At 37.3% G+C, this 22694-nt stretch overlaps 1 protein-coding gene across 5 annotated transcripts in view; it reads right to left on the bottom strand.

Moving 5' to 3' along the window:
- The window catches only part of CTNNA3 (catenin alpha 3), a 433577-nt gene that overhangs the window by 128081 nt on the left and 282802 nt on the right, over positions 1–22694 (bottom strand). For all 5 annotated transcript variants that reach the window (XM_027660928.1, XM_027660929.1, XM_027660927.1 and 2 more), the window contains one exon: positions 16477–16569. In XM_027660928.1, coding sequence (XP_027516729.1) covers positions 16477–16569 — 93 coding nt within the window. The remainder of the gene's footprint in view (positions 1–16476; positions 16570–22694) is intronic.

Consider the following 22694-nt stretch of genomic DNA (forward strand, 5'->3'; position numbering starts at 1 on the left):
GCACAGAAGAAATCACCTCCAGTTTCTCTATTTCAGTATCAATACCAAAGATAAAATAACTTTCCACATGCAGTGCAATATATTAAAGCCCATTTCTGTTTGGCTCTACAGCAGCTCCCCCAATCCTCTCCTAAAAGTAAGACATTTGCAGGAGTTGAGAACTTCACTGTTTTCATTCCTATCACACTTAATCCAATTTCACAGGATCAATTTTCTAAGCCAGGGGCTCAAAATTTCACCTCAATAATTCTTAGGTCACATTGGTCCTGTTTTCATTCACCACACTAACTAGTTTAGGTTTTAAAATGCATACAACAAGACTGGAATACTAAACGGGTAATTTCTAACTTTTCTGTTTAAGCCTCTAATAAGATACATGAAAGTCAAACACTATTTCTGGTTGAATACAATAAAGTCTTTTTCTTACTCTATTTTCTTCGTTTTGGTAGATTTATCAGGTTGGCCCTGCCAAAAGTCACAATGAGACTGTGTAAAAAGTTGTTTCAGTATCAGAACCAACATCTTTTATGTTGCCAAATCAACTTTTATCTTGTCAAATGCAATAAAGAGGTAAACTACCTGGGAAGATCACCAAAACTGTTAAAGAATGTAGTCAACTTTATTAAATGGGTGAATTTAGAAATCAAGATGACTCCAGATATCTCTGGAAATGAAGTCCCAAAACCTTCAGTAAATGCAAAAGCTACAGCACAGGCAGGCAGCACCCTCATCTAACTACAGAGACTGCACTGGCTCACAGTCTGATGGGCTGAGGCTGCACGAGAGCCCCAAACCATCAGTCTAACCACCTGAATAACACAAACCAGAGAATTCACCTAAGGCCTCCCTCAGCAAATTTACAGTTAGAAGTTTAATCAGTTATATTATACACAAAGGCAGTTAATCCTGAATTAAGTATTTCAGGTGACACTGTTCCTCATGGTTCCCAAGGTAAATGGCTCTGATGTTTAATATCCTATGAAGAGAAGACTTCACTCCACTTTGAATAAACTTGGCTTCCATAAGTGTGACAACACCTACATTCCATAAAACAATTCACATTGACAGTAATGAAACCAAAATACTATCATATCTAAGTTGCAGAGCACACTAGAGACCACGTGTCTTCGTTTTGCCTGGGAACCATGTCAAGGTGAGGGATTAAGAGCCAAGCAAAGTTCCTAAAGTTTGGCTAAGCCCAGCTGTCCTGTTGCCTTTGTCCTATCTGGAGCTGTCCCAAAAGCCACGATCCACAACACGTATGATTTAGACTAGGTACTTTTAATGTTGTCTAAGAAACTTGAAGAGATATCTTATCACATAAGTAGAATGGAGATTTTAAAGCTCCTTTTCCTGTAAAAAGAAGAAAAATTTAAAAAAAAAAAGAAAAAAAAAACACGAGGCCTTTCACAGTCTCACCAACAGGAAACTAAGCTGAAAAAAGTTTTAGCCAGTTCCTTAGGCTTCATGGGGCTTAGGTTTTCTACCTCATTCCAACCATAAGTCATGGAGTAAATTTACCATCTGAACTGACCACAAGAAACAAGGAAAGCAAAACTAATCTGACATCACTGCTTCATCACTGCATCCCGATCTAAAACTGAGTTACAATTTGTCACTGGCCAATTAAAAACAGCCTTACTGTACCTTATTACAGCATATTAGGCTGTTCCAATTCCATCATTACTTTTTCCCCATTTGTATTTCAGCACTGCAGATCTCAAAGTTCAGGTAAATGTTCCCAGAAAGCTGGTACTCCTCCTGCTCACTAGTTGCTAAACTAACAGTTCTCAAATATATCCTTGGACTTCTGAGCAGAAGTTAGATGAGGACTGCATTTACTATTATTAGTTGTACAGCAGTAACATACATGTGTCCTCATCAAGGACAGGATACACCACGTTCTACACACTCCATTGAATGAAAGCCACTCTCAAAAAGTTAACAGAGCAGTTACAGAGGATTATATAAATTGAGGGAATCTTGAGGACAGAGCAACATGATGACAGTTCTAAGATATCCTACATACCTCCTACTATCCAGCTTCTGAACAGCTGGTTGTTACATAAAAATACAGGTAAGTTAAAATGAAATCTGAGGCATACACAGTACAAGAAGCTTTCAGGGACCTACTCCTGTGCATGATGGGCTAAAAGGGGGGCAAGGGTGGAGAACAAAACAAAAACAAAGCAAAGCCCCAACAATCTTACAAAACATTCATGCAGCATTCATGCAGTCACCTTAAGACTATGGCACAATTACTCCTTTACTGTAGAAATAATTTGGAGCCCAACAGACATCCACCCTGTCACACGAGGGAGGGAGGTGAAGTTCAGTGAGACAGTGCCTTTAGGTAAGGATGAATCATCCAGCTTAAGCTCAGGTAAAAGGGGACAACACAAGAATACAAAGAGCATATGCAGGGTGTGAGTAACATTACAAGAGAATACTTTTGTAGTGTTTTAATTAAATAAAACAAGGGAAGAAGCAATTGCAGTGATATGGCAGTGACTACAGCAGAAGAAAACTAGAAATTCCTTAGAAATAAAATAAGATTCTGAAAACTGTTAGCCCCTCTACCCAAATCAATAAAAAGTCTTAATTAATAGCTTGAGTTTTGTTTGATGATTATCTTTTTTGCAGATGAACGGGAGCTGGTTGCCCAGATTTGCATTCATCTGCACCTCCAGCAGATTAATTTCCAACAAAATTAAGATGGCAAATACATCAACTTGACACAGTAACAGCAGAGCCCAGTTCAGTCAAATATTTCACAGATGCTAGACAAATTTACCTCCAAGAAAAGAAGGGTCAGTTCTGCCCTAATGTAAGCTGCTACAGGAAAGTTGAAAGAGCTCACCCCAGGATATCCCCGTTTAGCAATCAAATCAAAACAAGAACTTGTACACCCGTGTTTGGGAATAATTCTCAAACCATTTTATCCACCTGCATGAGTGATAATAACTCTGAAGTCTACATGTAATCACAATCTACGTGTAACGATGTACAATTCCAGGTGATGGAGGAGAGAGTGTATTTAAGCTCCCTCTCATTCTGAGCTGAATTCTCAAACAACTCTTTCATTCATCTCACTTTTTGCAACATGTGGAACCCGCCTTTCAGTCACCTACACCTTCATATGCCTATGCCATCGATTTTCTTACAATCCTGCCCCTACAGGAGGCTGCTACAAAGGTCAGGGTGCCACAATTCCCTTGCTCTACTGACAAACTGAAGTTAATAATCATTAAGAAATATCCTACCATAATCAATGCACTGTGCTTTCTGCATGCAGTATCATCTCCAATTACATGCAACAACATCCCAAAAGCAGCTACCACATCACAAACAAGAACTTCAGAAACCTGTTTCTGAAACGACAGTCTTCTCTATGTAGAACTCAATTCAGTCTCAAGACCTTGTTTTGAAAAGTGTGGGGCACCCAACAAAAAGAGACTTCTGACACTGAATTTACATTTCTGGTTGTTTCACATTCAGCTCCTCATTTTCTTTTCTCCACTGGCCATGCTATGCTCCCTTCACTCACCCTGAGCAGTATACAAACCTACAGGGACTAATATTTCAAACAGATTTACATGAAAAGAACAATTTCTACAAGCATAGGCAACTTTGTTCTTCAGTTTTTACTATCAAGTGGTCATCTACTTCACCCTGACCTTCAGAATACTGACATGTTCATTTGCTCTGCATGGATGGGGTATTCCTCTCTAAGAGAAAGACATGGGTGACCACACAGAAAAATAACATCTATACAATAGTATGTGTATGGAAAATGGATTGTACTCAACCTAGAGTTGAGGAAAAGCAGACTTTTAGCCACACCTACCAAAAGTTTACCGCTTATGCATAGATTACAAAGCTTTAGTAACAACCTCTAGTGCAGGAATGTTAAAAACAGGCTCACAAGGCAAAGTCCAGATCAGGACTCTGCTTGTCTCTAGTCTCACCAAATTGCCAAAGAGAACAGTCTGCAAAGCTGATTTTCCTGAAGAACTGCTCGTGTTCATGGATGATGTAAAATGACACAAAACGCTCTTCATTTGCATGCAGGGTTAATGTCTCCAAGATCTGATACATGACTGAGAACCCTGGCATCAAACATAAAACTAACTCGTGTTTCTTAGCATTAAAACTGCTCATCTATCATATATACATTAATAAAATCTCTTAGGAATAAGAATTATTTTGTACCTTATTATAGGATCACTAAACGTAGTTAGAACTGGTAGGTTTAACTGCCACCCTGCTCCCTGAAAAACAGTAACAATCCATACTTGCTCCAGTGCAAAATCACCCAGAGATTTTGGAGTGAAAAGTTGAGCTGAATGTAGGCTGGAATTCCTTGGGAGCCAAAAGTAAAGAAATTATTTCCACTCCATTTTTCCAGTGTATAGGATAGTGGGCTCTACATTCCCATAAATAAACAGAAAAGGAATTCAAAGCATCGGACTTGACCGCAGATTTTTGTTATTGGAAGATGAAACTTAGAGGTTCCATATTTTTATAGCTAAAGAAACTACAGTGGGATGTTGTGAGACACTGGATCAGTAAAAGTATTGTTTTATTGTTGGGGCAGAATCAATTCAGGGCAGCGGAAGGAAGGGCCTTCCACAGGATTCTTTGGTGGTAGCTATTTTTCTCTTAATATCTTTTCCTGATCTCTTTTCTCTCTCCAGCTATTTACTCCTGTTTCTTCTCTTAATCTCTTTCTTTCTTTACTCTTTTCTTAATCTCTTCTGGGTAACTTAAAACCAGTGGGCTGTATTCTGCTAAATTGGTGTTTTGTGGAATGCTCTATGTTGGTTGTAGATCACCCCTTTTAAACCTTCACCAAAATTCTTATTTCCTCCTGAAATTAAAAGTGTCTCCTGAGAAATGTGTGGAGGCTTTGTCTCTTTAGGCTATCTCAACATATTAAGAACCAAATGCTCTGCAAAAGTTCGGTGGGTGAGCTCTTGGAGTCTTAAATGTAATTTTTAATCCCAATTCATTTATGTAATGTGAACAGTTTCTAAGCATACCTCAAGAAGATTAACTGAGGTATGTACACAAGTAACACAACAAAAGAACACAGAAAACTGACTTCTGAGCTTTTAAAAGTTGGATTTTTTCCCAAGCTATTACTAAATTAATAATCTCACGCTACTTCAGAAAAGAAATTGCACTGCTTGGGACTGTAAGGAAGAAAACTCGTGTCCAACTGGTTTCGACACCAAGAGAACCTGAGGTTTTTCTTCCTTCTTTCAAAAATGATCATCTGAATGTCTAAAAACCAATCTTGCAGGTTGGATGGAGTAGGTTAATTGACATGACATGATCTGGGAACCATCTGGCTGGGGGGGCAGTTCCCCTGGAAAAGGACCTGCCTTGAGAAGAAGGCTGTACACATCCCAAGGTCCCTTCCAACCTGAACTGTTACTGTTTTCAAATGCAGTCATAAAATAACTATATGATATTTACTTAATTACTGACACTGATTCCTTCATGGGCAAGAATGACTCACTTCTCGGGGATACTCTAAGACAGGTAATAGAAATGCAAACAGAATGCAGCAACATCATGAAATATCACTTCCTGACACAAGAGTTACTACAAAAGAAACCACAGAAACATGCTGGTAGTCTGCTATTTTTGTTCTTTAAAAAAAAACCCCAAACACATAAACATTTTGTGGAGCTTATTTCTGTCAAGCTGTGCCTTGTACTTCTCTTAAAACAGTGGGGGAGCTTAAATATCCAGATATGCCCAAGCTCTGTAAGAAAGCATATGTATTTACTACTAACTCCAAAAACAAAATTGTAAGCCAAAAATCCCACTATAATGATAAAAAGGCACAAGGTTATGTGACACTGTTGCTTTGGCATCTGTCATAAAAAGCTATTAAAATAACAAAGATATGAAAAAAACCATAACAATTTAAAAGCTTTGAAAACTGAGTATCTCATATATAAAATATTTAAGCATAAAATATATTTCAGTCAATATAATTAAATAAAATTGAGATCATGCCGATAACAGCCCCAGACAATACAGACAAATTCTACCCAAGAGCTAAATGCATTCCAAGAGGAAATAAATTACTGGCTATATTTATTAATAAAATCAACTTTAATTGTTCTGTAAATTTAAAAGGTGAAATCTACCTCCACAGAAAACGTCTAAAAGGAGACGCAGAGTTAAGGAATACTGTTTAATCATTATATCATAAGTGACATACAAGACAAAGCAAGACTGTACTTCCACAAGAAACACTTCTGAACATAGGAAAAGTTCCATCCACAGCACACTTCTCTCTTTCACAACATCCTGAAAAACTTCTACCACAGCAGCATTATCCAGTACTGATACTTAACGAGGACTTAGGTGTACAGGTGCTATGTGACCATAAGGTTCCACATTATATTCAGAACAGATTAAGACACCTACTGCTTCAGACAGACTCAAAAAATCCAGCAAGAAACAATGATGCAATAATAAGAACACAGCAATCCCTAGAATACTATCTGCAGTGGTAAAAACACTTAGGGCAAATTACGATCCAAGACAAAATGTCAAAGTCCTATTGCAATCTCTCTCTACCTTGGCAGAAATAGAATTTAAAGAACTTACTCTGTATTTCTCTTTCTTTCTCTTATCCCACAATTTAAAGCAGGAAGGATGGATTGCACCAGAGGCACTTGGTTTGACTGTGACATAATTGACTATGTTTGGTAATAAGCTTTAGAAGTTATATATGTGTTTATTTGTTCCGAGATTATGAGGCAACTTTAAGCTTTGAGAACACATAACTGAACAAAGTAGAGATATATTAACCCACTGTTCAAATCTAGCAAAGGCCTTCTTGTTATCCACCATTGAGGGAAGATTTAATTTCTACATTGTTGTTACAAGCTGCTGATCACGGAACTTGCGAATAAATTAAGAACACACAGGTAAAGCAACCCCTCAAGAACAAACAGAATTGTGGGGTAGGGGGTAAGCCAAAAATTCTACAAACATTATTGAACTGATACTTCAGGCAAGAAATAAAATAAAATCCTGCCTGGCTTTTATCTCTGATGTCTGGGCAGTGGTTGCCAGTGATACACAGAAATATGTTCTTATTACATCGGGATAAAGTTTTTGTACTTTATTAAAAAAAAAAAACAACTGTGTAATTTCACTCAAAAGCATACCTTCCAACTGCTGAGAGGCATGGTGAACTCTTGAGAAAGAAAATAAAACCAAACACAAATCCAACCAAACCAAAATCACACACACTAAACAGCCCTCTAAAGTTCCCCCTACCCCTGCACACACCTATGTCTTGGTTTCATACAGGGACTACACACATATTTCTGAATGCATTGAACCCTCCTACAGAAAAAGCACACGAGTTATATTTAACAAAAGAGACATTGCCATTATTTTAAAGTGTTACGGAAGTGGAAAACACCTGAAAATGCAGTAAAGTATTCAGTATTAACATTTGGGTGGACAGTTACTTTGTTTTTCAGAGACAGATGACAGAATAGGCTGAACACTTAAAGACTGCTTCTTAAACCAATCCGACGGCACCTCCCACCCAGAACTAATTCACTTGACCTGACAAGTGAAACAGACATCAAATTCCAAAATATGTTGGGCTTTTTTGCATGGAATTTGTCATTTCAGTTCTGTACCTTCACTTTCTCTATCTTGCACTACTGAAACCAAAGCAGCAAAAATAAACAAACATTTCTGTTTCTGTCTTGTGGAGTACAGCATCTGTAAATGACCTAGGGGACATTTTGGATACGATATTCAAACCTACAGGGATGAATTTCACAAATCCCCTATTTTATTTCAAGAATAAAAAGTCCATTTTTTGACCCAAACGAAAAAAAAATTGCTATTCCTCAAACTGTATTTTCTGTATTAGATATACACCCATTATCCAGGATATAATTTAGGATCCATCAAATCATAACACTGGTAAACTAATTCCAATAATCTTAGCTGCAGTCATAACATGCTAACCAAACAATTACTTTCTTGTATCCATAGTTTGTCCACATGGGGGACAATGAGATTCTGCTCAGAAAGCATAAAACAATTCACCCAAGTTCATCAAGCCTTGAGCAATGCATTCTAGAATAAAATTCTGATTTCAAGATATACCGATTCTTGAAATGGATGGCTAAAATAATCCTCGAGACTTACTGATACATCAGTCACAGACTATGCTGAGTTGGAAGGGACCCACAAGGATCATCAAGTCCAACCCTCAGCCCTGCACAGGACCTTCCCCAAGAGTCACACCCTGTGCCCAGGAGTATCATCCCAATGCTTCTTGAACTCTGGCAGGAAAGAGGAAATAAAAAAATATTCAAAACTGAGTTCTGCTTATAATTTTTTCCTTTGTTATTTTATACTCAAAAGCACACTGGAAGTCCTATCTTAAACAGTGCTGCATCCAGAACTGGAGCTCAGCTCCCTGCAGTTCGCTATAAACAGATTGAACTGAGAACACAAAGTCTCTTCATGGAGCAAAGCTTTTTAAGGATGATTTTTCTACATTTCTACATTTTTCTTAGGCCGTGTAAATGTTCTGTCACAGTATACCAACACTGCCTATTATAGTGGTATAAAAATTATCAGCACCAGAGATAGCTGGGTTTGCTGATCAAACTGGGATAAGGCATACTGTCAACAGCACAAGCTACAGTACATCTTCCCAGAGGATGTAGGCATTAAGAAAAATCTCCATGGGAGTTTCCAGTCTCAGGACTTGATCTCAAAAGGAGTTCAACACAAAAATAAACCCCTGTGTTTGAATACAACAGCCATAATTATCAATTAAATTAGTTGCATACTCAAATTACCGTAAAACTGAAGTTTACGTCATTTACCTTCTGTGTATTGGATTTCATATCCAAGTAAACCTTTAGTCCGATTTTTAATGGAATGCATATAAAATAGAAAGGTCCTTATGGATTATTCATTCATGCACCGAACTTTATAGAGATGAAATAAAACTGTATGGGATCTGGAACAATTACAGTGTAACTACACTGCAGCTACAGTCTTTGAATACATGGTAATATGAACACACATATGGATTACATTTATATACTGGGGAGGAAAGGACATCAGTAAAGCTCAACATTTATGCCACAGCTGTTGCTTCACGTACAGTTTGAATTATATTATGCCAAATCCAAACCAAACAGCAATAAGAAACTACAAAAAACCTACTGAAAACGTATTAATTAGTTCCTCATTCCCTCTTGGCATCTCTAACAAAGCCAGCACCATGACAAATCAAGTATATTCTATACATTTAGAAACAAGAAAGACTTTAAAATAAGAAAATTATTTTTAGTAATGTACTTCACATGAATGGAATTAGCATCATTTGATTCTGTCATAGAAACTTAGTAAGATTTCAGTTACATTCCTATACATAAAATGTAACGTATCTTAAATGACAATAAGCATTTGCTCAGGGACATACATGTCCATATGCAGGAGCATCAAACTGTCACTAACACCTTGAGGATTTTACAAGATCCTCCAAAACAAATGTCATGTCACACCATGGGAGGTGTTACAGTGAAGTAGCTGCAAAGTGAAGCAAATATAACAAAACTTCGTCCCCTCGGTAAACAAATGTAGTAACTAAAGATCATCACCTTGGTTTTCCGGGGTTTGTATTGCTGAGGTGGGTATTTTCCACCCCCAGTTAAGAATCTCCCACCAAGAGAGTTTCAAAGTACTTTTTAACAAAATCCTCTCAAATAACAACAACAACAACAAATATTAAGAAAATGGTGCAGAGTGAAGACAATATATTGTCACTATCTTAGCAGCTGTGCACGACACTAAGGGAACGTAAATATTTCCACATTTCCTCTTAGTTTTCATTTTCTGTCCTGTATTTCACATACACAGTCTCTACACACCCCATAAGCCAAAAAAAAGGTGCAAAAAGAATCCAACAAAACCCCCTTGTCCCCTTCCAGGCAGAGAGGACAGTTCAGGGCAGGTAATGAGAAATTCAGAGAAAGGAAATCATTTCTCCCTTCCTTAGGGAGGAATCTCTATTCCTCTGTTATTTTTAAGAATAACGATTCAGAGTCGTAATCATGAAATTAGGTTCCTACACATCATTACATGATCATCCCATAAAAGAGGAAACCAACATTACCTAAACTGCATGTGACCCACCATCAAATGACTACGCTCCTTTTCCCCTGTTGTCAGTAATGTTTTTCTAATGATTTTTAGTCCTTTAGTCTGTTTTCCACATGCAGATATCCCAGTAGAATCCTGACTTCAAACAGTGTCAAGAGATAGGCAAGTTATTGCCTCCAACAGAAAGCTGTTCCACTAAGGAAATGAGAAATGGGGTAATTTTTGAAGTGTCTCTAATTATTTATACACACCATGATTTAGAAACAGGTAAAACAAATGTTGGAAGGATTCAGTGCATAACTCGGAAAAAAATCTCCTTATAAAATCATCTTTCCCAGAAAACTATCTACATATGGCTAAAATTCTGCCTTAGAGATATGGATCAGACATCAAAAGTCTGCATTCTTAAATAATTTCAGGGATTCTACAGTAGAACACAAAGTTCATGTGAATGCAGTTACTAATTTAGAATTGTCCTGGTTTCGTTTTGTATTTTTCCAGAAAAAGTGCAAAGGAGACAGAAGAAATGGTATAATGCAAACACACAGACCTTACCTGCGTTTCATGCACAAATGCGAACATGTGTCACAACACACGGCAAGTTTCAAGGACATTAGAAAGAAAGCTTCCCTTGAAATTATTCTATTTTCAATAGTAGTGAGAGCTTTAGGGCAGTAAACTCAGAGAAGCAAATTAGACTCTGCATCTATATCAACAATATTGCACAATCATCTGAAAGATACAGGAAGCAAACTGGTGTACTTGCTATTTTTATATCCAAAGCTGCTCTTACGGACACAATTCCTAATTACTTTTAATTTGGAGTTCAGTAAAGCAGATAGTCAAATTTTCAGACATATTTTGCATTTATATTTGAAAATATAACACAGAAAACCCCCTTGCAGATCACGTTACAAAAACGCCTTTCTGGGAAACATACTTTAAAGTTTTAAAGGTGAAAGGAAAAATAAATTGTTTATAAAACATTCACAGCAATTTTGTGCAGTGTGAATCCCTAGCAAATACACTCCAGTAACTTTAAGAAACTCAGTCATTCTCATGTCTTATGTCCACTAACTGCAGGTGGGGCAAGAAGAGGATAAAACAGAACAGCTTCTGTATTGCTCAGGGTAGGTATTTTTGTTTAATACTACAAATTGAGAGTTTGTTGAGAATTCTATTCTAACACAACAGATGCTGGAAGATGAAAGTCAAGATTGAAAACCTCAAGGTATTTTGTAGTTAATTATTCTCTCTCCAACTACTATGACAAAAGAGCCAAGCAGCCAGCATGAGGCTTTCAGGGGAATCCTCCAAGAGTCACAGCAGGGTTTTTTCCCCTCCTTCAAACTGTTTATTGGAGAAGTTCAAGCCAAAGCAAACATCTAGCTAAGTCTATTTGTACCAAAGAATAAAGCACTATGCCTTCCAATACATTTCGGTGTCCCATAGCTTTAGGATTCCATAGCATCCCAATCACCTGAAACTGCCCCAGGCTTCATCAGCTTTTTGAAACAGCAAACCTCAGTTTCCATGAACAGAGAGAACAAACTGCAACTCCTAATGTCTGGATCAGAAAACTGATGCAGCTGAGAATTACCCTGGGAAGCAAGAAGGTTAGTTTTCATTCGAGTCAGCTCCTGGTGCGGTTGTTGTATGGATGCATGAGCACTCTTGGCTGGCTCAAGGGAAGGGATAAGCAGGAGTCTAGAGGAAGAGCAGCCACTGCTTTTGGTGGCACTGCAGACTAATGCCATGAATGCCAGGCTGAGCTGACAGTGGCATTAATTAAAAGTATCTATTGTGCCTTAGTAATCTCTCAACTGAAAGGCTGGAGGTGGTACCTAATAAAATGTCTGATATTGTTGGATATTAACATCCAGTTTTTGTCTTTTAAAGCAAATGGTAGAGAACTCACTGATTTACCATGTTCTCCTCCATTACTTTTCCCCCATACTTCCCCAGAAAATAGTCGTAAGACAGATAAAAGGAGATGCCACACAGGCAGTTCAACCAAGATGATGAAACTGTGGTTATTGAAGTGATATTGGTGAAGAGTTTTTATGAAACTAATAAAAAAATTCTTCAGTGCCCCCCACTATTTCATGTACCAGCATAAATAACAAAATGGATGATTGATCTTTCTCTCATGAAAAAGTAAATATATAGAAAATGTGAATTGCTAGCTTCAAAAATCCACAGCATCATAAAACACATAATTAAACTTCAGTACCTAAAAAATGCAATAGCTATCAAGTCTCATTTTTGCGAACAAGAATTTCAGGTTTGTTCGGTACATACTTTCTAGAAAATAACACAGAAGGAAATAATATCCATTTATCTGTATCAACACGAAAGGGCTAAACAATTTAAGTGCAAATCAAAACATAGCTCAAAGGAAAGACTCAATTCCTCCACTCATTTTTATAATGGAAAAAGACATGCAATGTTTAATTCACACCAAAAAAAAAAAAAATTATAGGACATTTACATTTAAAGCTTGAGCAAAAACTTACAGGAAGCATAACAAAGTTATGACCAATTTTTGAGAAAGAAAGCAGAGAACACACAAGCCCTGCTTGGAAAGGTGGATTCTCAGGGTAGACTCTGGCGTGTGTGGGGCATGTTGCTGTCACTGTTTGGGCTACTGAAGGCAGAAAATTGCAGGTGTAATCAATGTAATGTACTTTTCCTGGAAGAGAAGAGAGTACAAGCAGCTGGTGGACTGGAATGGAGATGCTTTGCCTGGATCTCTTCTACAGACAAACATACACACACTCTCTGAAAAACACTGTCAGCTCCTCAGCTCATTGTTCTTTCATATTTCTGAATTTACTGATAAACAGACCATTTCATATGATCCTAAAAAAATATGTGATATGCTTATTACTGTCTGCTAGAGAGACATGACTACAACAATGCTGAAATTATTAAAATTCAAAGAAAGGAAATCTGCAGGGTCTGGTTTCTTGCAAGGAATCTGGGCAGTTTTTGCCATTCTCCTCCCTGCAGGTACAGGTGTGTCAATAAACAGATCTGTAACACCAAAATACAGCAGTCAGTTCCAGACTGTCCTGTTGGCACTGAAGAAACAGATGGATTATGCTGGACAAGCCAAATATAAGATGTTCAACACAGCTGTCAGATCAGTATTTCAATGGCCTAGAAATATGATATGTATAAATATATTCCCACTGATCAGCTCAGCATCTTGCTTATCCTAATACCTGTCTCAATGTTACCTGAAAAACCACACTGATTTATTTACAAACTCCCACAGCCAAAAAATCAGCTTCTATATTTAGTGGTTTATCACACAGCAAGCAGTTTTAAAAATTACTAGCAGCATATTAAGCTCTAAGCAGCAAGGAAAGATGGCAATGAAAATTAGAGCTGTATCTTCCACAAATGTGCCAAGTGTTACATGCTTCTCATTAGTTACATGATCCACAGAATTGCTTCTCACCTAATAACATTATAATCAGATGATTTCCATCTCTCTTTCTCAATACTTAAGAGGAAAACAGAACTCAGGTAAAAAGACTAATATCCAAGGTTCTGCTTATATCAGTCCATACCTCCTCTTTTTAAAATATCTGATAAAAATACTGCATGGAATTGAATGACTTCTAAACATTTGTATATCATCACATAAAGGTTAAGCTAAACCATGAACATTCATGTGCTTTTCCTGCATTTTCCATCCTTTTATGACACTCCAAAATTGACACTAATCACCCTGCACCACTTTAGTAACCATCAGCAAGCTCCAGTGAGATCCCACATTGAAAGAATGTGAGCCTAAAATTCACATATCTAAGGCCTGATGTGCCAAGCATACATGTTGGACCATCTGGAAGCTGATCAGACTCAGACCATAAAAATGTAAAAAACCCTATAATTTAGATAGAGAAGCCAGATGCTTGACTGCTAATCTCTGGTTTCCCACATTTTGGATCATTTTCCATCTCTATATTTACCCTCTATCAGGTATTCCAGAGGACTAACTGTTAGAGGAACCAGAGTCCTCTTCAAACATGCCACTGAACTGAAGCATAATAGTACCAAACCCCAAATGGATATTAGCAAAACAGCTCTACAGATTAATAATCTTGCTGTTTGCTTTTGTGGGTTCTTTTTCTTCTCTTTCTTTCACGAGTCAAGATGTTGTTTCCACACCAGGAAAGTAATATGGGCTCCCACCTACAACAAGTGACATCGTAGATTTTATTTACCTGACAAAACTGAAGAAAATTCTCCCAGTCAAAAGCGAGTTAAACGGAGAGAAATAATTCTTCCTTCATCAAATCCTATGCTAGCAGCTCTTTATTTCTTTATTCTACGATTATTGATGTAAGATTAATATTAAACTCATTTCTCATGAGGTATTCATGAAATTCCAGGAACAGGCATTATGTGTTTTGCATTGCCTCTAACGCACACACTAGTTTATTCCATTTATTGAACAATCAAATATTCACTAATAATTTCACTACAGTAGAATCTGATTAGTGTAACAAAAGTAACAAGGCTTTCCCCCAAGGTTTGCCAGTTCTGCATCTGCCTTTCCCCCTGTGTTCCATGGGGACTTCTGCTGGTCAAATCTGCAGAACTCCCAGGACTCCCAGGTGTTTTCCGTAGGTGTTGCCTTTGTTGCTGGATTTTTTTTGGTTGGTATGTTTGTGGTGTTTGGGGTGGGGAGGTTCTGTTTTAATTCTACTATTTCAGATTTCAATCCCAACCACATGTTTCTCTTCAAGAAATATATCTTTCAGAACACATAAAATACCAAGTTTTTGACTCTAAAGATTTAAGAACATTGGGGAGTTCTACACAAGAATTTCCCCATTCTGAACTCTGATAAGCCTCACAGGCAACTTAAGAGATAATTATTTTCCCTATGGAAGGTTTTTAACTGATATGGTATAATCTGATTTATTGAAAAATGCAGGAGCCCGAATCTGTTATTTCTTACTTAGGTAAAATATGAATTGCTTTCACAGGGCATGGTCCTTATCTAAGAAAGCAGCAAATCCTGCACAATGAACACACCATTAGCTACATAATCTTATCACGTGCATACCACATTCTCTTTTTAGACAGATCTATAATCATCAACCAATTCATCCCTGGTTTACCTCTAGGTTAAACAAAAAAAAAAAAAAAAAAAACCAAGAAACTTCCATTTTACCACAGGAAATTAAAAGCCCAGAAACTTAAATGGCTGTGGAGAAAAATCAATATTTTAGTCAAAATTAGATTTTAGGAGTTTCTGGTATCAGATGTGATACCCTGAAAGTGTAGGTTTCAATTTCAATTAAAAAGCTGAATTGGATACATAATAATCCATTGCAAAGGTGCACCTGAACCCCTGGAGAAACAAAGAAGCTGGCATGTGAAACACAGAATGGTTCAAGTTTAAGAACAAGGCACTGAACCTGAATGACTCAAGAGAAAACACTGGTCTGCGTTTTTTTCAGAACATCTCATTTCCTCAATAGAACCTCCTTTCTCCAAGACTTGCAGTTATTCAACAGGATAAAATGGACTTCTCAAGCTTGCTATTGAACATATTATTAATATTTACTCTTCATCTTTTATTTCCACCACATTTAGGACAAAAGGGTGAGAAGACTTAGGCCACCATGTAAACCACAGTGTTCTCCAAAGAACTGAAACTCACAGATCAGATTCACAGAAATCCCTAAAATCTTTGCTCTAAACAGATCTAACTGCAGAGGCTTTTATATCTCTATAATACTGAACATGACAAACCAAGAGTGAATAAATTTTGTAGAATAAATCTGTAGCTGTGCCTTTTTTTCATTCGTTTCCTTAAAACAAAGGTTTGATCTTTTAAATTGGTGATAATCAGAAGAATTCATCCTTTGCTGTTCACATACTATTACTTGATTGGGGTTTTGTGTATTTTAAGTTAAAGGTCAAAACAGGTATTGTTTTCTAAGTGTAAAAACGTTCCAAATCTGCCTATCACATTACAATGTTCATTCAAACAGGTTGGATTTCAGAAAGAGAGCAGCATATTTCTGCAATTGTAACTTTCATAGCTTTTCTGAACTCCCAATCAACACAGACTATCAACCATTCCTATGTTAAGCACAAAGAGAAAACAAATTGAGTATGTGCCCTGGATTTGCCATTTGGTCTCCATTTGCTGCACTGAACTGTATAAATGGAATGTGAATTTAGACTAAATAAGTACAGCTAAACATCTACGTTGTGGGACAATACACTGCATGGTCAGTGAGCTGTAATGGGAATTAATTGAAAAAGTCCTACCTGTGGGCACAAGGTCTCTATGTGATTAGCTGCCATCTGGACAATTTTCGTTCCATCTTCATTTGTTGACAATGAACAAGCAAGATGAGCAACCTTAAACAAAAGAAACAAACTTCAATAAACAAAGAGCCTTTTAAGCAAGCATGTATCCCCAAACCCTCAAACTTGCCAAAAACCATCTCTGCTAGAAAGCCCTTGTTTTTGGAAAATAATTTTTCAAAGGACATACTTGAACAAGGAAACACTAGGGTGAAAAAAGAGCAGTGGAAAGGGGTGACAATGACATGAAATCTCATGATCTCATCCCAGTTGAGGTTCACCAGGTAACAGCTGCAGGGTGTTGTTTAGATTACATGAGGAAATTTCAAAGTAAGAACCTAAGGCTTCAGCTAAGGTTGCTTGTGATCTCACCTGTTAATTTTTCAGAGCCCTTCAAACCAGGTCCAGCTTTTTAACTTTTTTTTTTTTAAACTTATTTTTAAGACCTTAAAGCTCAAACAACATTTACCTTTATTTGTTGTAACGAAACACATGCCCTGAGCTATCCACAGATCATTCCTTTAATTAGAGGTACGGTTTTCTACTGGAATAGTCACATCAGTGCAGCTGACACTGTAAATGCAGATGGAAACTTGAAATCTGTGAAAGAACAAGTCTATCTTCTGGTTTATTTTACTATACACCACGGAGATCCATCTTCCTTTAGAGTAAAAACCTCTTCCGTGATGCTCCACAGTTCCACAAGTTTAAACAGATTAAGGAAAAACAGCACTTGCTTCACTCACTGCAACTGAACATCAACAGTTTAATTAATTAATTAAATTAATTAAAGACAAATTAATTACTTGTCCTATTGCAAAGTCAGAAGTGACTGAGTAAGATCCTTTGTGAAGTGGATGAGGTCCAGAATGCAGGGCCTTCTACAGTCACCTCTGCCTACATGTAAATACTCCATGCACCTATCCCTGGTATTCCAACAGAACTCACTGATTCCCTACCTGTGGGATGCATTATCTTGACCACATACAAAAGAACGGTTAAGACTGAAGAAATCCAGTTTGCATAGATGCATTGACACTGTATCCCCTCTTTTTTGAAGCAAACTGCCATGGGTTGGTTTTTTTATGCAGTATCTGAAAAAAAACGGGATTGATTCTATGCTTCCCCTCCTGACTCTTCACCCTAAACTACCAATAGATGATTTGGTGTCATCACAATACAACTCTAAAAGATGCTATTCCCTCCCCTCCAAAAAAAAAAAATCAGTTATTTTTCTTTGGATTGAAGGTCAGAGGTTTTCACTATTGGTCCCCAAAAACTAATTCACGTTGGTTTGAATATTTTCATTCCTTTGCCCTAGTCACTGAGCCGCTTCTGTATCCCTAATGTCACACTGCATTCATTCACACTTCATTACTACACCCCCCTAAACAAACAAAGAACAAGGCCCGGTGCAAATGTTATTGATCTATTTCTGAAAGAGCTTCTCTATGCCTAAAGCAGCAACAATTCAATGGTAAAAAAAAAAAAAAAGGGCAATAACAGCCATTCCACCAGGATAAAATAAACCCTCAGCAGTCTTTTTCTCTTTAGCATAAGGTTCCTCAGGTTTTTCAAATTCCATTTCACAGTTCCCAGACAAGATAGTCTTCATTCCTTAGGATCCACTGCAAACATGTGGGATACACAGCTCCTGTTTATCAGTAAGAACAGTTTTAAGATTGAGTTCTCTGCTGTAAGCAATAACTGTTTTATCCCTGTCTTGATCAGCAAGGCAGATACAGAGACAGTTTAGAACAACTTTTTATCCTGTTTCCCAGTTGCACTGGCTCCAACATTTCAGCACAAATGCAGCCCTTGATTTAAATTGTGTCAGAGAGTCACAGAATAATAAATTAGGTTAAAACAGGCTTGCAGAGATCATGCAGAGTTCTTCAAAATATGAGAATGAACTCTAAACCAATCCATGCCAATGGCTCTATAGAGCCCATTAGCATCTGGAGACAAATTATGTGTATGTTACCAGACCATGTTGAAAATCAGAAGGGTAAAAAAGCATGGCTCTTTTCTGACAAAGCACGCTCAGTTTGGGAAGGATCTCTTAGTCCACAAGTATTCCCTTTTATTTTAAGTCAACAACCATGATGCTTTTTTATAGAGAGAGGAAAAACTCCTTCTGATTTTTATGCTTCCCCTCCTGATTCTTCAGCTCAGCTGTAGGTATTCCTTGGTGATGACCCAATTCATAACACCATTCTCAAAGCACAAGCAGCCAACTAAGGATTAGAAATTTATGCCAGGCAACTTTCCAACAGCAAACGGAGGTTTGTACTATTTACATTAAATGTCACAAATGCAAGATAGTGGTTCAGAGTTAACTCCAAGGTGAGAACACAAATGCAAAGCCAAATGCAAAAGTGAGATTTTAAAGTAGTAAAAGTGTAAATAATCACTGCATTGCCTCACCACCTGTTTCATTCTCAGCTGAGAACAGCTTTACTGTTCTATTGTTCACACTTCACAGTAAGAACTAAATGTACCCCCAAGGATTTTTTTCAGTCAAATTCACTGCATTAACTCCCAAAAATAAGTATTTGCTTGGGAACAGACTGTCTACCAATGAACTAAATTCCTCTTCTATAAATTGTACTAAATGAAGCAACATGTTCTTTGGATGTGATCCCTCTTGCTCCACCCATAGAAGCTGAGTTTCTTTACATTATTTTATCCTAATTCACTTATTGTTAGCAATTTACAGTAAGTTGTTAATTCCATGAACTTCCTCTTCTTCATAGTAAATCCTTCCTGTCAAGAAAATCTTTTGCTGAGGAAAGACCCTCCAAAGCTCTGTCTAACCTAAAGTTTACTGGGTCCTTCACCACTCTGCAGGGAAGCCCAAAGTCTGTTCTTTGTAATATTTTTAACATACTTAAAGAACTCTCTGGCAACCCAATCCCTCCCATTGGTAATCCTATGGAAATTCTCAGTATAGCCTTGGATAACAAATGCTCTGTTGATATTTAAGTGGTTTTGTAATATACTCTAAATCAAAGCAAGGAAAACCAGTGATATGTCTAAAATAAAAACTGACATGCTTCAAATTTCAAGAAAATTTACATTGTTTGTCACAAGATTTCAAATGTAGTCTTTACTAGAAAGTTTAAAATACTGACTGATAATTTTGTGAGGGTTTTTTTGCTGGAGTTTTTTTCATTTGTTGTTGTTATGTTGTTGTTTTGTTGTGGTTTGTTCTGTTTGGTTAATCCTGAATAATCACAAATTGGAAGGTATTTCATTTGTAGGAGAGCAACTGAATACTGAGCTGAGAAATAACATTTAAATTTCAGCATTACAGCAGTCAACATAGCTTTTGATATAAATTATGTACTCTCTGTAAACTGATTGTAACTCCCTGCTCTCCTCAAACTGTAAGTGAAAAAGCTACTTCCATATTCTTTGTTTCCAGTTTTGTGGTATACAGAAATACTTTCTGCAAGTTTACAATGCATTTGAAGTTTCTACCACTGGCTTTACTAATGAAGCCTTAAAAAGTCTTCTGAGGAAAATGACTGTTCATACAAAAAAAAGAGCCATGAAAAAACTATAAAGGTCAACATTAAATATTGACTATACTTTTTCAAGGGAACAGCTATATTGATGTATGTATGTCTTCTAGTCATTGCTGCATTTTTATATGCATTTAGGATTACTAAATGCATTTTTATGAGCTTGATAAAACTACATTGACTAGAATATTTGAAAAAACACATTGCTCTAGACTGAAAACTTACCTCCAGTGGGCAATAAAGTAACATCACAATGTTGCTTGTTTTCCAGTCCATTTTCTACCATAAAACTTAATTTCTTTCCAGATCAACTCAAATAGTAATACTTTAGGTCAAAATTTACACTCTCAACTTTTATTAGTTTTTACTTTTGTGAAGATGAAGCTAAAAACTCTACTCAACAATCTATTTAATATATGTTGCTTTCCCTGTCTCTCTTAGCTTTTCCCCTTGCACTTTTCTAGAAGGATTCTTGAGTCTGCTAAATTAACTACTCTGGGGCACTACACACCTGCAAGTCTCTTCACTCCTTTTGGCTCCTTTTGTACTTCTCTTAATTGTGCAGGTCTCTATTTCCTTCCATTTTCTGCAGAACTGAATCACCCAGTATTCCACTAATGCCATAATCACTCCTGATTTAACAAAATCAGCTCCACCTGGTACACCTGAGGCTTATCACTGCCCCCCTTGAGGAGTAACCAACCACCTGGTTAAGATGTTACTCCTCAGAGTATTACATAACTTAAAATATTTCCCATTAAACGTGACAATGATTCTGCTTCTGCAATTAATTAATAAAAGGTTTTTGAATACCAGCGGACCAGATTGTTGGTTTTTGGACTCATTTTGGTTTTTAGCAACATAACTGTAACAGGTTTACTTCAAGTTCCACGTTCTCAGACAAGTCTTCTCTCATACAAGTTCATTTGGAGACTTGATGAATTGGGCCTCAATCAAAATAAAAATGGGAAAAAACCACACACAATACTCTGCAGCAAACACCACACATTAGTAAGGAAGAGTTCCGCCCAGTAATGTTTCAGAAATAATTTCCTTTTCAATAAAGGTGTCAGGCTAGATGCCCCATTAAGCTTTCTCTCACTGCTTTGGGTCACAGTTTACAGCTGAAGAACTCAGTTAAGGATTCTCTCTCTAGACCTCAGTATGCAGAGCCCTTGTTATTACCAAGAACAGACACTCTATTTGGATTTTACTGTGCCCTGGTAACCCAGGTTAGCTGAAGACTCCACTAAACAGAAACTGCCTGTAGTTGTGACCTGTGTCTCACTAATGGTCTCTCCAAAAAACGTACCATCCACACCAGGACCAGACTTAATCCACTGGAATAAGTGGGAAGCAGCCTCTGATACCTGAACAAAGGTCCTTCCACGGGCCCAAACACAACAGCAAGTGAAAGATCTAAAGGTAAACTGCTTGATGAAACCTCCCCTTAGCACCATTTGCTGAATGTTAGCAACAGAGGGCATTCCAGCAGTGCCACGTGAGCACAGCAATATAAAGAAAATTGCTTGAAAAGGAGAATAGGAGAGGCAAAGAACTGACTAAAACCCAACCATTTTTACTGCCTTGTCCCTGGCTCTTTTTTCATGCAGACAGAAAAAAAATAAATGTCAGTATCGAGATAAAAAAAAACATTTTAGCAGTAGAAAGATGCTGTGTATTGAATTAAACCAGAAGAAGGCAGGGTTTTCAAAAGGACAAAGTGACTATCCAGTTCTGTAATCATGTAATTAATAACAAACCTTCTCATTTTCCTTAGCTCAGCATCACAACAAACATGGCAAATAAGACAGCAGTTACCCTGAGCAAGAGGACTCAGTCATGCACAGAATTAGCCAATTCCATAAAACATCTAAGGGAAGGAGTGATCAAAACTCCCTGCTAGGATACACAGTTCTTGAGGGAAAGGGGCACACAGTGCTTATAAACAGATCAGTGAACTGGCCTTAACTGTCTGACACCAGTGGGGTCTGAGGAACATCACTCACCAGTGAAAGTCAGTAAGGATTGACCAGTTCTCAAAACTGCACGAAACCCTCCATCTCCTGCACTTAAATAATAAATACAGCATATATAATAAACTGTCAATACAACAGCCAAGATTTCAGGCCCATTTATTCTATAAAACACAGGGAAGATTCAAAAATACGCATTAATGCAACCTTAATTACTTTCTTATTACTGTTTATTCAAATATTCCACAAAACAATAAAAAAAAAAAAAGATAAAAAAATATAAAAACAAAGGTCATCCAACTTTATCAAGATTCTGCTTGTGGCAATATCTGAAATCCAGCACTTTGAAAGCCTTCCCAGAGAAAGTACAAGTCCATTCCCTAATTTAAAAGATGAAATTCACTGAAGAAAGCAGGTCAGAGCCCAAGGCAACTCATATTATATGCAACCACCAATCCCTCCTACCTCACACAAGTGAACACATAGATGTGTTTAAAGAATTCTTTCCAAGTATTGGCTTTTCAGAAAGAAGAGTCACCCCATTTCAGAACTTATCATGAGTTCATTCTCTCTTTCAGTATTCTTGGAATCTTTCTCCAACCCAACAGTCTCTCTCCAACCTCTGGGACAGCTCAGCATGAATTCAGTGCTGAATGGTATGCAACACACAGCACAT

Source organism: Corapipo altera, unplaced genomic scaffold, assembly GCF_003945725.1.
Source record: "Corapipo altera isolate COAL_440 unplaced genomic scaffold, ASM394572v1 133, whole genome shotgun sequence".
Taxonomy (NCBI): domain Eukaryota; kingdom Metazoa; phylum Chordata; class Aves; order Passeriformes; family Pipridae; genus Corapipo; species Corapipo altera.